The following is a 16,128-nucleotide window of genomic DNA, read 5'->3' on the forward strand; positions in this document are numbered from 1 at the left end:
TCGTGATTTAACAGGAAATTGGATCAGTTGTTTACTACAGTGTTATACACTTCCAACTAGGTGTGTATGGCACTTATGTAGGTCATAGTAAACTAGATCTAAACATGAGTGTTGCTGCACTTTACTGGGGCGATTTTGTTTTGAAGGTTGTGAAATGCTTTCCAACTTTATGCTGGATTTTGAAACATTGAATGTTTACTACCTGACCATTAGGTTAGCAGCAAAAAAGAGCAAGTGCTTTATTATTTTACAAACTTTGGATGTGAATTAGTGGTGTTGGTGTAACTTGAGCCTCTCTCTTCTGCCAGGATGGACCCGCCCCAGGTTTGGGTCGTGTGATTGGAGAATTGGGAGAAGATGGCTGGATTAGAGTGCAGTGGGACACTGGAAGTACAAATTCTTACAGGATGGGGAAGGAGGGAAAATACGATCTCAAACTAGCTGAGCCACCACCAGCAACACAGCCCACAACAGAGGATTCAGACACTGAGGATGATTCTGGTAAAAAACAAAATTTTTTTTATAGAAGTGGAGGCAGGGTTTTAGTTGAATTCCAAAATTGATAATATGAGAAAGCTTCTTTCATAGGAGAAAATGCTTCATCAAAGAAGGTTAATTTAATAGGTGTACATTTCTGACCAGAATCTTTAAGATAGCTTTACTGTGAGAAAGGATAGAAAGGATGGTATCACATTTGTTGCGTATTCATGGGGCCAAAGAAAACAGTATTATCCAACTGAAGCAGTTTCAGTTACAGCTACCAGGAGGTATGCATTTTAACATATGTTAATGCCATTCTAAAGTGCATTTTTTTAAATGGCCTAATTATACATCTAGTCACACTGCTTTCCTATTCTTGGCATTCCATTTAGAATTTCTTTTAAGTCATATACTGCTAGAATAACTTGAAAATATCTGCACAAACTATCTGGTTTATATTTTCCTCTTGCAGTTGGAAATAGGGAATCTTATTTATGACAATCTTAGAGAAAATATTTACAACAAATTTCTCACATCGTGTTTGTTTCGGTGCTCTGTGTGAAATAGATTAACTTGATATTCATGCATTTCTTTGCTTTTTATGTCTCCCTTCAGAAGGAGAACAAGTTGAAAGGAATCTCCACCCTACTTCCATGATGCTGACAAGTACTGTGAACCTGTTGCAGACACTGTGTCTCTCTGCTGGTGTCCATGCTGAAGTCATGCAAAGTGATGCTACTAGGACTTTGTGTGGTCTACTCCGGATGCTTGTGGAGAGTGGAACAATAGATAAATCAGGTATATTATATAGAAACAGTTTGACTCAGCTGTGTGCTTCTGTTTTGTGCTTTGTTGTCTTGTAACTTTGTAAATCTTTTCTTACTAGTTTTTAATCCTTTAAGGCCAAAGGCTAAAAAATTTTCAGAACTTTAAAAATCTTAATTGTTAGCAAAGGCAACATTAAATGATCTTGAGCATTCTTAGAACATAAACAGTAAAAGCAGGAGAAAAACATGAGATGTGGAGCATCAGGATGTGTGTGGTTGGCTTAGAAAATGACTTTCTTAGCAGTCTTTTTCTGTTTGGGGATAATAATATGACTGTGTATGTCATATTCATTTCCATAGCTGCTTTGTAATTTCAGAAGTAATGTTGTTAACTGCTTTGAAATGAGGAAACAGTATAAGGATGAAAATTGTTTTAAAGGCATGCTTAATAAAATTATTTACAGGCTCTAAAACGGAAGTTAATAGTTCATGTAAAGGCAGTGGAGTAGCTTGGTGTTATGATTTGTCCAAAAAAGCCCCATGTAGTATATAGAGAATTATGTAGCTGGCGGAAAAGTCAACTGTTATATGTATATATCTTTTTGTTTTTAGCTTCCTTGCCAAATAAATTAGTTTATAAAGAACAGCATAGGAGTTGGTGCACGTTGGGATTCATTCGAAGTATAGCACTCATGCCTCAGATGTGCAGCACTCTTAGTACATCTCAGTGGATAACTTTGCTAATGAAAATTGTTGAGGGGCATGAATCTTTCACTGCTGCTTCACTACAGAGACAGGTAATGTGTGTATTTCCAAATTACTTTGATAGGCAATAAATTTAGTAGACTTTAGTTGTCTTTAAAAAAAAAAAAGTGTATTTTAAAAACCAGATGGGAAACATGCTTAAATCAGTTTTTAATTAACTGGAAAAAAGATAACATGTCTTCTTATTTTTAGGATTCATTGTTTTAAACATACATCTGTAAGTCTTTGAGCCTTCAGGGTACTACAGACTCCATTGAAAGCATGAAAGCTTTGTATAGATGAGAGGCCAAAACAGTGTTCCAAAAACGTATTCCAGAAACTCCCATATAACATTTCCTAGAAGTTGAATAAAGAATAGCAAAAAGATGGTTAGGAAAAATGTGCAATTTCATTTTAAATTTATCAAATTGTATATTATCTGCTCTTTCTCCTTTCATAGCAAACTGTTACTTACTGTTTTAATTACAGTCTGTCTTAATAAACTGCATCTTTGCATCTTACTTTGGTATTGTATTTCCCCTTTTCTCTTTTCTTCTTTTTTTTTTCTTTTTTTTCTTTTTTTTTCTTTTTCCTTTCCTTAGCATCTTGTAGTGCCTTTTTCATGAGATTGAAAAGCAATCTTACTATGGAATAACTTTTCCAAGCTTTAAGGCTCAGGGATCAAAAGGTTTTCTTAATCTTTTCCTTGATAAGGCATCAGCATTTTTTAAGTAAGGTCTGTGCATTTTTGTGTGATTTTGCAGCAAATTTTTGCCAGTATTTTTAATATGATGTCATCATCCAGGACTTAGTGAATTAGATCATCTGTGCAGTTCAGGGAATATTCCAGAGAAACGAGCACTCCTTCTGTACCAGCGTCTAACTTATTATTAAGAAAAAGACAAGATCTTGAAGTTTTAGAAAGACGTATTATTGACAAAGGTTTACAAGAAGAGAGATCTCTTCACTGTTATTGGTCACTTGTATTGGTCTTCTGGGTAGAAGATGAGGAAGCTCAAAACCTGAGATACTCCTGTTCAAAATGTGCAACCTCATCTGCCCGTTGATACTGCAGCGCTACACCTTCCTGTGTTCCTCATCAGTCCTGCACTGCGTGTCTAGGTTTAGAGATGCCAGCCTGTTCCTTCTATACTGTGGCGGAGGCCCTAGTTTCACAGTAACTACTTTTGGGTGTCACTGGTTGCTTTTTGCCTTCTTGTATCATTCAGCTTTATATCTCATGATTTTTAATTATCATCCCTTTATTGCAGAACACTTGGAAACTTTCATTCTGAAATATATCTTAGTACCAAGTTCTGAGCCTGGAACCTGAACAAACCTTCCCGTTCTGTATTTCTATTTTTCGTTTGTGTGTTAGTCATTTACATTGTTTCTCAGTGTGTGTTTGTCCCATGTCCTGAGTATTGAAGAGGCTGGATTCACTAATATAACGTGCCAGTAAAATTGTTACTGACTTTGAACTGGCACAACTTCTTTTACAATATTCCTTAGCAAACTGAACAGAAGATCAGTAGCTCTGTAATTTCCACAGCTGGAAAGAAATGAGCATTATAGAAAAAAACTACAAAGGAAAGCTAACGTTTAAAATGTCTTTCTTCTGTACTTAATATGTTTGAAAATTTCTTTACTATTTGGTGACTTAGGATGGAATAACACTAATTTTGTTCTCTTCTTAGATCCTTGCTGTACATCTATTGAAAGCAGTACTTCCATCCTGGGATAAAAATGAAAGGTCAAGAGACATGAAATTTCTTGTGGAAAAACTGTTTGGATTTTTAGGCAGCCTGCTTAGTACTTGTTCTTCAGATATCCCACTACTCAGAGGTAGAGGAATTTTCCCTTAGTGGCTTATTTTTATGTATAGAAGATGTATGCATTAAATTACTAACTGTTGTGCAATTACCATGTCTCTCCAGAATCTACTCTGAGAAGGAGAAAGGCCAGGCCCCAAGCATCTCTAACTGCCACTCACAGTAGTACTTTAGCAGAAGAGATAGTGGCACTGCTGAGGACGCTCCATTCGCTCAGCCAGTGGAATGGACTCATAAACAAGTACATCAACTCTCAGCTAACCTCCATCACCCACATCTTTGCAGGAAAACAGTCAGAAGGGGTAGTTTCCACGTTTTAAAATAAGCTCATTTTTATAGCAATATTTATTTTGAAATTATAAATATTAAATGTTTATAAAAATATTAAGTTTAATTTTGAAACCATTTTTCTATTTATATCTATATATATTTATTTCTGTGTTGTAATTTTTAAGTTGAAGTATGTGTGATTAACTTTGTATTTTAAAGCAGATAGAAGTATATGTTTTCTCCCTACAGTTAATTTTATTGTTCTTTGTTAGGCTCTGTTGGATGACTACTTTCCTGACACTGAGAATCCAGAGGTGGGAGGCCTAATGGCAGTGTTAGCGGTGATTGGTGGCATAGACAGTCGCTTGAGACTGGGTGGACAAGTAGTTCATGATGAATTTGGAGAAGGCACAGTGACACGCATCACCCCAAAAGGGAAAATCACTGTACAGTTCTATGACATGCGAACATGTAGAGTGTGCCCTCTGAATCAACTGAAACCCGTAAGTTCACTTTATGGAGGCTTTAATACAGGGAAAGGCATGGTTAAAGATTCTGATATGCTGCAAAGTAAATATTTGTTCTTCATTGGGTAAATACATGAACGTTTAACACATACAATGCTCTGAATGCAAGTCTAAGATAGTACTCATGCAAACCTCTACAGGGCCTCTAAAGCCCGTCCTCATTTGTTGAGGAGGTGAAAGGAGAAGGGATTTGAGCTGAAGTCCTTTGACTTGAGGTAAAGTCCCAAGACATGAGAATGTGCTTTATAGCTCTTACATGAGAGGAGCTTATTTACTTGTATTTAATTTGATTTGCTAACTAATGTAGAAAGTCTTGGGTGTTTTAATTTAAATCTTAATCTCAAATTGGTTAATATGGCTTTAATGAAAGCACAGTCAAAGTGCCTGGTCTGCTTCAGTGACTGCAGTTCTTCCTTGCTCTGACTCTTTCTTGCTTTTTCACCAAGTAGACTTGCCATTATGTGGTACAAATACAGGCTTAGGAGCTATGTAGGGAATAGAAATCCTCTCCGGCTGTTCCTGATCAAGAGCAATAAGATGAATGCTACTTTTTCTCTTCTTCAGTTAATAATTGAAATTTTTGAATGATTATTTTAAATTTTGGAAAATGCTTACCTGTAATTTTTTTGTTTTGTCTGGTTCTTCCTGCACTGTTTAGCTTCCAGTTGTGGCTTTTAATGTGAATAACTTGCCTTTCACTGAACCTATGCTATCCATTTGGGCTCAACTAGTAAATCTGGCTGGGAGTAAAATAGAAAAGCAAAGAATGAAGTCTCCCAATCAGGGTCTTTCAGGTACAGTTGTTTTATTTTTTGTTGTTGTTGTTTAGTTTTTAAATAGATGGATATACTCTGGGAAAAATAACTGGTAATAGCAAGTGTACGTAAAGAAAAAGGGTTTTCTGGAACCTTAGCTTCTTTCTTAGTCAGAGTTGAATAATATGCCCTTATGAGACAGGTTTAGTTAGGAGATAAATTGCTCTGCATTGTAAGTAGAATACTGTTTTTACTTTGGTGAGAAAATGCAAATAAGGTTAGGGGCTGGCCGCCTTCTATTGAATTGTTTAAAATATTGGATCCATATAACATCTTAACTGCACTTACAATGCTATGGGCTGTTTGGTTGTCCAGGGTGTGAAAAGTAGGAAGGTGATGTTTTTAATATCATGGGTTAGAGAATGTGTGTGGACTTCTTATCCAGGTGCTGTTCTGACTACCTCATATAATCAGTTTTTCACAAGCTTTCACAGGGTGAGTTAAGATGTAAACTCATTTTTAGACTGAGCTTGTATGAATGATAGCCTTTCTTCTCTGATAAAAGAGATTCTTAGTGCTAATGGCCGCTTAATATTTCCAATAGGTCAAGTGGATTTGGATCTACTGCGATGCCAGCAATTAAAGCTGTACATACTGAAAGCAGGCCGAGCTCTGCTTTCTCACCAGGATACACTAAGGCAGATCTTATCTCAACCAGCTGTTCAGGAGTGTGCATTAAATCCTGCAGGTATTCTGAAATGCAACCTCAGTGTACTGCAGTTTGTTTAGATGGTGGATAGAGTATGTGATTATAACCCTTGCTAATGGCAGTTGGAGGGTAGAAATTAGGTTTTCCCTCTGAAGACTGAAAACTAAAAATTAAATTTCAGGAATGTTTTAACCTTATGTTAAAAGTATTTTGACTTTTTAACTTACATTTTGAAGATTAAGTGGATCAAGTGTTTGAAGCTTGAAATATTGGAGTTAGCTAAATTTGTAAGTCTTCTATAGTTAGTAAGCTTTGTAAGTAATTTTAAAAAACCTGTGGGTTTTTTTCAATGGTGTCTTTTTCTGCTTCAAAGCTTAAAGTATGAGTTCCCAATTGGCTATTCCTTTGACTTCAAACGTTTTGCAGTTTCCAGTGAACCAAGTAGCAGGATACAGTGTCTTAAGTGTAATCTTAAAAGGATTTTAAGGAATTGTAGTTTTAATAACTTGAATTTATTCTTTACATTCATTCTACATATAAAAATAAATAAATTAGCTCTGTCAGCTTTCAGGATAGCTGTTGATGCCCTTATAGTTTATATTCATTCTTCAGGCTTTTGTGAAGTATGTAATGTCTTTAAATATGTTGATATACTTGGTTTATTTGTATATTTCTGTGGGTTTTTGTCAGTTGCCAAATTTTAAGCCAACAGAATCATCAATTTTCTCTCAGGAATGGAACATGGTTTTACTTCTACTGTCAGTTTTTCAGGGGGGAAAAAAAAACCCACTGAATTTTTTTTTTTTTAAAACCAGGACAGCGTAAGTACATGAGGACTATTAGCTGTTTTGTTACTTTTTCAAATATGAGAACTTCCTTTTGTTGGAGTTAAATGAAGAGTGGGAACACTTCCCTGAGATAGCCACAGTAAAGATCTAGGAAACATGAATGTTTATGCAAACAAGAATACGAAATCAAATATAAAAGTTGCAGAATCATGAGCCAGTTGATTCAGAAAAGGTATAGTCTTCTGGAAGCACAATGAATACCTAAAGGGAGCTCTTCCCAACAGGTGTGTTAGAGGGGGAAATGGCTCGATCCAGAAAGAATGCACCATGGTTTTGGGGATCAGTGAGATTGTTGGTTGTCTGTATAAAGTGGTTTATCCTGGAAGGACGTCTTTAGAATAATCTTATTGTAAAAAGATGAACTCAGAAGATACTTGTGCAAGTATCAGTCCACTGAGCAGTTTCTGCTAGACATATTTTAGGTGTATTTTAGTAAAACTATTATTTATCTACAAACATCTCATTTGCTTTTTTGTATGGAGATTGTCACACGTGATTTAATCTTAAACGCATGATTCCTGTGGAGAAAAAATATAGGAGAAATGAACAATATGTTTGATCAACCAGTAGGCCCCAGAATAAGTCTCCTGATTGATTTCTGTTATGTAGTTTTGGTTAAAATAATGTTTTTATTTCAAGAGGATGGAGCAGTTGCCTCTCCCGACATAGGAGATATGTCTCCTGAAGGACCGCAGCCTCCCATGATTCTTTTACAGCAACTTTTGACAGCTGCTACGCAACCATCACCTGTGAAAGCGATATTTGACAAACAAGAGCTTGAGGTAGAGTCTGTTTTCTGCTAAATAATCTAATAAATAATTCTCTGTAATTCACATTCTAATTAAAACTTGTTAAACTATAGCTTTAAAAAAAAAAAGTGACACTGAACCCTTTTTGGCAAATAACTTTTTTGTTTCAGGCACACACACACACACACACAAACCAATACTAAGTATGCTTGTTTTACTTGGACTGATTTACTTGTTGTCATTTAGGCTGCTGCTTTGGCAGTATGCCAGTATCTGGCTGTAGAGTCTACACATCCTTCAACTCCAGTGTTTGAAGACTGCAGCTCTAGTGAAGCTACGACACCCATCACAGTGCAACATATCCGACCCACAAAAGTCAAGAAACGCAAGCAATCTCCAATTCCACCCCTCCCCATTGTAGTTCAACTTATGGAAATGGGATTTCCTAGGAAAAACATAGAATTTGCACTAAAATCTCTGTCTGGAACCTCTGGAAGTGCTTCTGGATTACCAGGTATTTAATTTAGTTAAATTAATGATGTTAGAAGGAGAAGGAAAGTTGCGAGCGCATTAAAATGCTTCTTACAAGGGAGCAGTTGTTACTTCTCTTTTTGGATACTATATTAAGAACGTCAGAGAATCCCTTAGAGATAGACTGAGTTTATTTTCTGTATTAGGAGTGGAAGCCTTGGTTGGCTGGTTGTTGGATCACCCTGATGTTCAAATTACGGATCTCTCTGATGCTGATACTATCTCTGATGAATATTCAGATGAGGAAATAGCAGAGGAGGTGGAAGAAGCTGAAGCTGCTTGCCCTGTGGTAAATATCAACTTCCTAAAACCTATGTTATGCTAGCTGACTGCAAATCTTGTAGTTCTTTTATGAACTTGGTTAGAGTACAAGGACGTTCTGCTGTCCCAGGCTTTTAAGACTGTAACAAGGACCACGTTTGCTGTATGTTTCTAAGACATGTCATAAAAACTCAAGAATAATCTATAAATCTTTATGTATGAGTAGCATAGGGGAAGAATGGGATGCAGATGGATGTTTCAATAGCTATAAGTGTCCCTGATAGTTAGTCTCAGTTTCAACTAAGATAGTCAGTGTTACAGTGTAATATTTGTAAAGGACTTAATTTATTTATTTATTTTAAAATTTATTCTTCCATATCCCTTCCTTTGGGCTGAAAGACAAATGTATGCTAGCTACAATGAGTGACTGAGAAATTAGTGAATAAATGGCAAAAAGATGTCAATGAATAACTTAGCTTTTTCCTTATAAAAAGTATTTTCACTTATTGGTGATAAAATGACCTTTACAATGCCTATTGAGTGTGATGGCTTTAATATAAATTTATATTAGTCTTCTTTTGACTTTGAGGAGCTGTTTCAGTAAGGATTTGCCAATAGAATGAAACGGGTTCTCTATTTCTATATATATATATTTTTTTTTTAAGGAGTTATGTTGAGTTTTCTGGCACATGTGGGATTTTGTAATTGAAACAAATGCATTGTATTTTGAAGGAAATCAACTTGACGTTGGGTTGGGATATCTTTATCAGTATTGCAGTGAGAAACTGCAGTATATTGTCTTGAAAAAACATTTAATGCTCAGAACAGAGTTTTCTGAAAATTCTCATTACAGCTGATTCTCTTAAAAATTTTTAAGTTAATGACATTTTGAAAGGAAGTTTCTGATAACTACAGTCTTTTTTTGTCAGTTTGTTTTTCTAAGGGAATACTTTAAATCCCATTTATTATATAACAAAAAAATTAGTAGTGTACTTTAGGTAGGAGATTACCATTCACCACTTTTTTGTTTTTTTCCTCTCCAAACAAATAGCCTAAGAAGCGGAATGTGAATGTGTATCTGCAAGGCTAAGTAGATCACTCACAAATCCTTCTTGTTGTAATTTTCTTTGACAAGCAGATTTCATAAAAACAACTTGCAGTTTGTTTCATGCATTTTGAAAATTTGCAGCTATGTTCCTTGGCAAGTCATTTTGGAAACTAAACTTTAGTTTAAAGTCAAGTAGATCATAAATGTTAGTCCTATAGTGAATTGACCTGTTAAAGATTTTTCCCATTTTGGCATATAACTTGGATATTATATGTGTGCGTTTTTTGTTGGGTTATCTTCAGTCTCTGATAACAATTTTATTTATCTGAATTGAAACCAAATTTTGTAACTGTTATGTGTTTATTTTGAATTTTTTTTCAGTCAAGTGGTGCTGTCGTAACAGAGAGCCAGACCTATAAGAAACGAGCTGATTTCTTAAGTAATGATGACTATGCTGTGTATGTGAGGGAGAATATTCAGGTAAGCATGATGATCAAAAGCTACATAGAAACTACTTTCTGGTACAAAAGTCTACATAGCTATGGCATTCTGTTGTCCTTTTTCCGTAGGTGGGGATGATGGTTAGGTGCTGCAGAACCTATGAGGAGGTTTGTGAAGGAGATGTAGGAAAAGTTATTAAATTGGATCGAGATGGATTGCATGACCTGAATGTACAGTGTGATTGGCAACAAAAGGGTGGTACTTACTGGGTCAGATATATCCATGTTGAGCTTTTAGGTAAGTTCACTGTTAACTGCTTTTTAATGAAAGAAATGAATGATACACTAAGGGAGATACTTTTTTGGAGGGGAAAAACCCACTCACCATGCATTTATTCTTGCAACTGCTAGGATTCCCACCGCAGAGTTCTGCCTCTCATATCAAGATAGGTGACAAAGTGCGTGTGAAAAGCTCTGTTACCACACCCAAATACAAATGGGGATCAGTTACTCACCGAAGTGTGGGAGTTGTTAAAGGTAATGTATATTCAAAATGGGGCATGGGGAGGTAATAAAACTGGAAACCACACAGACTTTCTGCAGTGTTTAAGGAGAGAATCGTCTAGACACACTTACAAATCATGCTGTTTTGTGGAATATTACATGATGATAAGAATATAGAATGCATTTGACAGACATGTGCTTTGTGGCAGCCCATTTTGTTAATGTGTTCACCTGTTTTTTGAGCCACTCCATTCACATACAGCAAAGGCCTTTAAGAATCTATGCAGCTTCCTTTTGTAGTTCTCGTTTATACTTTGGATGAACCACAAATGGTTTTCCTTTAAGAAGTGAATCTAACTTGAAGACTGCATATGGAAGTGAGGAGCAAGTGGGGTGCACTAGTGTTAAGCTGTATGGGATGTTGTAGAAGTAATCTGTGGGGTATAGATTCCTTAAAGAGATATAAATTTTGATCGTACTATGTTTATGCCTAGAAGTATTCTCTCCCTTTGGAAACTGTTAAAAAAAGAAAAAATTGGAATTAAGGAATTTAAATAGAATAATATATATCTTTAAAAAAATCTTTAGAACTCCCTTTCCCTCTGCCCCTTTCCAGGCTATCTAATAAGTTTAACACATAATTCCATTAAAAAATTAATTTTGAAACTAACTTTTATTACGTGTTTCTGCTCTGATGTTGCACTGGATACTTTCTGCTTCATTTTGTAGAGGTTTGCAACATATTGTATTTTCTGCATGTTTTTGTCACAGCTTTTAGTGCCAATGGAAAAGATGTCATTGTAGACTTTCCTCAGCAGTCTCATTGGACTGGCTTGTTGTCAGAAATGGAACTGGTCCCCAGCATTCATCCTGGAGTCACGTAAGTGATGATTTACATTTTTCTTAGTGTATGTGGGTTATCCTTTAGCCCTGTCTTGATCCATTATGTTAACTTGTACTATAATTAAATTGTACCATGAAAACTGCTAGAAATATATTTACTCCTTTTTCTTTTGTGAAATCAGGTGTGATGGCTGTCAGATGTTTCCTATCAATGGGCCTAGATTCAAATGCAGAAACTGTGATGATTTTGACTTTTGTGAAACCTGTTTTAAAACCAGGAAGCATAACACCCGACATACTTTTGGCAGAATAAATGAACCGGGTAAGTTTCAGGATCTAAGTGTTTCTTATATTAATTTAAAATGCACTGAATTTGTTTTTAAAAAAACATTTTTAAATTTCAGCTCCTTACCAAAATGAAATTAGTGTTTGGATTGACCCTCTAGACAAAACATTTTTAGCAGATCATAGCACTGCTCCAATTGCACATGGTGGACTACACCAAAACATCAACCCTTAAGCTTTCTTTGTAGTGTTAAAAAAGCATAAAATACGTCTATGTGACAGTAACTGTGTCAGAATGGTGTTTTCATCTACACCAAGGGTAAAACATAAAATTCCTTAATCCTCCTGCCTTTTGCTATCAGCCTAAACATAGGTGAATGGAATCCTCATGACAGCAGGTGCAGCTTGAAATACCTATGATACCTTCTTATATCTCAGTTGCTCTTCAACAGTTTTGCCTATCAGTGTGTGATAGCTCTTGCCTCATTTCCTCCATGATGTGGAGATTCCAGAGAGGTGTGGTAGGAAAGGGAAGCCTTTTCAAAGACCCATAATCAGAATTTTTTGTTTCTAGGGCAAGAATAGGTGCAGCCATTTTAATTCCAAAACTTCTGGGTTTTGCATTATTTTGCAAAACTTAGCTGACACTAGCTCTTACTACTTTTTCTCCACCTGTCTAAAAGGCAGTCTGATCCCTAGTATTTGCAAGGTGATGCTGGCTTCTGGACTAAACCTCTTCATATTTACACATAGCCAGTCAAATTGGTTTGGAAAATGAATAAAACTGATTCCCTACTAGAAATCATGACCATGCTTTGCATATGTATGATGGTTTGTCTAAAGGGCAAGAAAGACTTTCCATTAATAAATCAGTATGGTGTGAATCTGTAGTCCTTCCTGTTGCCCTGGATAGGGTAGAGGACTTACAATATTCTTTTAGTCAGGCTTTCTAGAAGCTACAAAGATCATTGAAGGAAAGTAGCAGTGGGATTTTCCAAGGAGAAAATCGGTAACTCATTAAACCACCTCATTCTTGAACAAGATTTGAAATTTTTGAGTGTTGTAACTTAGCTGTGTCTATTTTCCTGTGAGGGACTTTTATTGAAGCTTGGTTGCATCTTTTTCATATGCTATGGTGGTGTAGAAATTCATGTGCTGTGGGCCTGTATTTTGAAGTATGTATCATCGTAAATTTTGATTTGTATTTCAAAAGGAAGGACCCTTTCAAGTGGCTATTTAGTCAAGTCTTTTAAGGATTCAGTCAGTTTAAAGATTACATGCCTCTGTAATGTTTTATCATTTGATTTTTAGGAATTATTCTTAGTGTCTTACGTTCTGGAAGAGAGTAATTTTCCTTAATTTTTTAATGTTCATTTTTTACTAAATTATGCTTTGTTTCTTGATAAAAATCAATCATAAGTGTAAGAGTAGAAAATGTGACTATCCCAAATGACAGGCATGAAAACTTATAGTGAGGCAAAGTGCTTGGAACTCCTTTTAAAAAAAAAAAATTAATCTTGACCATGCCCTTTAAGCGTGAGTAGTATTACCATACCTATGTGACATACTTCTGTATTCTAGTTTTAGCCTAAGTTCCTTTCACATTGCTTATGGGGTAATAAAAGCAATTTTCTTTGAGAGGTACATGCTTAATGTTTCACTTAACCATGCAGGTCAGTCTCCTGTGTTTTGTGGGCGTTCTGGAAAGCAGCTGAAGAGACGGCATAGTAATCAGCGGGGAATGTTACTGGATGATTGGTCTAGAATAGTTAAGAATTTGAATGTCTCATCTTCTGTGAATCAGGCTTCACGTCTTATTGATGGTAGTGAGCAGTGCTGGCAATCTTCTGGCTCACAAGGAAAGGTAACTTTAAGCCATAACTGGTTTATTCTGGCATGCTTTCTTCTTAAGAGGATAGGTCTGCACCTCAGTGAAATTTATTTGTTATCTTTGTGTAAGATAGAAGAGTGGTAAAAACAGACATCTGAAGTAAGAAATTATGTTTCTTTGTAGTAAATGTGCCTATTATTTTAAAGCTGTGCTTCATCTTCCTATTTCGTGTTAATGATAAGGAACTTGTGTGATCTTTGAAATACAGGGTAATTATTCTATTCTGTAGTTGGTTATATGGTTACAATTGCCTTTTCAGTATAACTGATGACAGTTGTTCTTAACAATCACATCGATTATATTTTACTTACGTGAGTTTGTTGCAATACAAAAAGCACCTGTGTTCTCAGTAGCTAAAACTGCTGCTAAGTGCTCCCTCACTTGCACAGAATCATAGAATATCTCGAGTTGGAAGGGACCTGTAAGGATCATCAAATCCAACTCTCTGCTCCTTGCAGGGCTACCTAAAACTAAACCATATGACTAAGAGCATCTTCAAACCTGTTGGAGCTCAAGGAGTGTCTAGGTGCCATGACCGCTTCCCTGGAGAGCCTGTTTCAGTGACTGACCACCCTCTTAGTAAAGACCCTTTTCCTAATGTCCAGTCTGAACTTACCCTGTTGCAGCTTCATTCCATTTTCTTGAGCCCTATCACTGGTTGCCAGAGATGGGAGATCAGCACCTCCCCTTCTGCTGCCCCTCTTGATGAAGTTGTAGATGGTGATGAGGTTTCCCCTCAGCCTTTTCTAAGCTGAACAAACCGACTGACCTCGTAAGTCTTGTCCTTGAGACATTTAACCATCTTGGTTGCCCTCATACGGCCACAGTTTGATGTCCTTCTATTGAGGTGCCCAAAACTGCACGCCATGCTCAAGGTGAGGCCACACCAGTGCAGTGTAGAGCGGGACAATCACCTCCCTCAACTGGCTGGCTGTGCTGTGCTTGATGCACCCCAGGACATGCTTGGCCCTTTTGGCTGCCAGGGCACACTGCTGACTCATATTCAACTTGCCGTCAATCCAAACCCTCAGATTTATTTCTGTGGGGTTGTTCTCCAGTTTCTTGTCCCCCAATTTATATGTATAAGCAGGATTACCCCATTCCAGGTGAAGAATCTGGCATTTACTTTTGTTAAATTTCATATGGTTGGTGATTGCCTAGCTCTCTAATCTACCCAGGTTTCTCCATAAGGCCTCTCTACCCTCGAGGGAGTCCACAGCTCCTCCTGGTGTCATCAGCAAACTTGCTTCATGTACATTCAACTCCTGTATGCAGATCATTTACAAAAAGTATTCTTCCGTAGTTTATGGTTGGCCAGTTTTATTGGCGTGTAGCACTGCTTTGTGGCCAGCTTAGGCACTGGGATTTTCAGCTAGGCTTCTGTCCAGTGAGTTTTGATGCTCTGTTGGTGGCTGTGCTGAGAGTATTGCCAAGCACCCTTCCTTCGGGTTGTCTACAGACTGTAACCAAACATTTACATTATGTCCCATTTCTTGACCTCCAGTGGTATTGTACTTTCTCAGTCTTCTCAGTGGTGTTGCTCTTTAGTGGAATAAATCATTTGCTGCAACTGTTTCTCTTGTATTTGAAGGTTGGACAGGCGAGAAGTTCACAGGGTCATTTTCCTTTGGCCAGTTGCCATGCACTGCAGCTGTTGTGTACCATTCACAAATGTTTTTCATGTTTTCTTCAAAAACAGCACACATTTGTTCTTGTTAACCATATGGTGGTCCTAACAATATCGGAAAATGAAATTCTGTGTTTCCCCTAGCACTGGATTCGCTTGGAGATTTTTCCAGATGTTCTTGTTCACAGACTAAAGATGATAGTGGACCCTGCGGACAGCAGTTACATGCCCTCTTTAGTTGTAGTTTCAGGTATGTGTATGTTCTCCGAGAAGTCTGAAAAACGTGGGGGTTTTTTTTGGTTTTTTTTTTTTTTGTACATTCAACAGTAGGTCTATTTATCTGGTTTCAGTTAATGTAGTCATCTATTTAACATGCATAGTGCCTGTTTATGAAACACACCGTATCTTAAAATGTTCTTCTTTCCATGTTTTGTTTTCTAGGGGGGAATTCCTTAAATAACCTTATAGAGCTAAAGACAATCAATATAAATCCTACAGACACCACAGTGCCTCTTCTCAGTGATTGTACAGAAGTAAGTGAAGTTTGTGGAGAATTACTCTTGTATGCAACAGAAGAATGTTTTGCTGCAAGAGATGAATGAAAAGCACTGTTGTGATTACTAAAGCATGGTATTTTCTTTTCCTTTAAATTAACACTATTTCTGGCAGTTTACTGAAGTTAATGATCCTGATAAGTTTTACCGTAATCCCAGTGTAAGTCTATTATAGCGTTAGTAGTAAAGAAATTTTAGGGGTTTTTGATGTAAATTAATGTACTTATGAACCAAGCAGACATCCCAATAAACTTAAATTTGGGGAAAATTTTGGTGGGTGATACAGCTTATTTTGGATAGTAGTTCTGATCTTTTTCAGTAACAGCAAGGAGGAATGCATAATGAATTTTTAGAAGATTGGAAGTGAAAACGTTCTCAAATTAATGAGGCCATATGTTTATCTTAAAGTATGAATTACGTAGGGCTGAAAAGCCAGATATTTAAAGTTACAGATTCATTTTGT

General features: G+C 36.6%; 1 protein-coding gene across 7 annotated transcripts in view; it reads left to right on the top strand.

Moving 5' to 3' along the window:
• HERC2 (HECT and RLD domain containing E3 ubiquitin protein ligase 2) overlaps positions 1-16,128 on the top strand; it is a 113,683-nt gene that overhangs the window by 55,272 nt on the left and 42,283 nt on the right. For all 7 annotated transcript variants that reach the window (XR_012621980.1, XM_074815002.1, XM_074815005.1 and 4 more), the window contains 19 exons: positions 309-501; positions 1,096-1,278; positions 1,860-2,044; positions 3,689-3,836; positions 3,929-4,125; positions 4,366-4,596; positions 5,279-5,414; positions 5,980-6,123; positions 7,572-7,714; positions 7,928-8,195; positions 8,359-8,501; positions 9,903-10,001; positions 10,091-10,259; positions 10,373-10,498; positions 11,237-11,345; positions 11,491-11,630; positions 13,267-13,457; positions 15,256-15,361; positions 15,553-15,644. Coding sequence is in view for 6 of the 7 variants with exons in the window: in XM_074815002.1 (XP_074671103.1) it covers positions 309-501; positions 1,096-1,278; positions 1,860-2,044; positions 3,689-3,836; positions 3,929-4,125; positions 4,366-4,596; positions 5,279-5,414; positions 5,980-6,123; positions 7,572-7,714; positions 7,928-8,195; positions 8,359-8,501; positions 9,903-10,001; positions 10,091-10,259; positions 10,373-10,498; positions 11,237-11,345; positions 11,491-11,630; positions 13,267-13,457; positions 15,256-15,361; positions 15,553-15,644 (3,003 nt within the window). In the remaining variant the exon portion in view is untranslated. The remainder of the gene's footprint in view (positions 1-308; positions 502-1,095; positions 1,279-1,859; positions 2,045-3,688; positions 3,837-3,928; positions 4,126-4,365; positions 4,597-5,278; positions 5,415-5,979; positions 6,124-7,571; positions 7,715-7,927; positions 8,196-8,358; positions 8,502-9,902; positions 10,002-10,090; positions 10,260-10,372; positions 10,499-11,236; positions 11,346-11,490; positions 11,631-13,266; positions 13,458-15,255; positions 15,362-15,552; positions 15,645-16,128) is intronic.

Source organism: Strix aluco, chromosome 2 (assembly GCF_031877795.1).
Source record: "Strix aluco isolate bStrAlu1 chromosome 2, bStrAlu1.hap1, whole genome shotgun sequence".
NCBI classification, from domain to species: domain Eukaryota; kingdom Metazoa; phylum Chordata; class Aves; order Strigiformes; family Strigidae; genus Strix; species Strix aluco.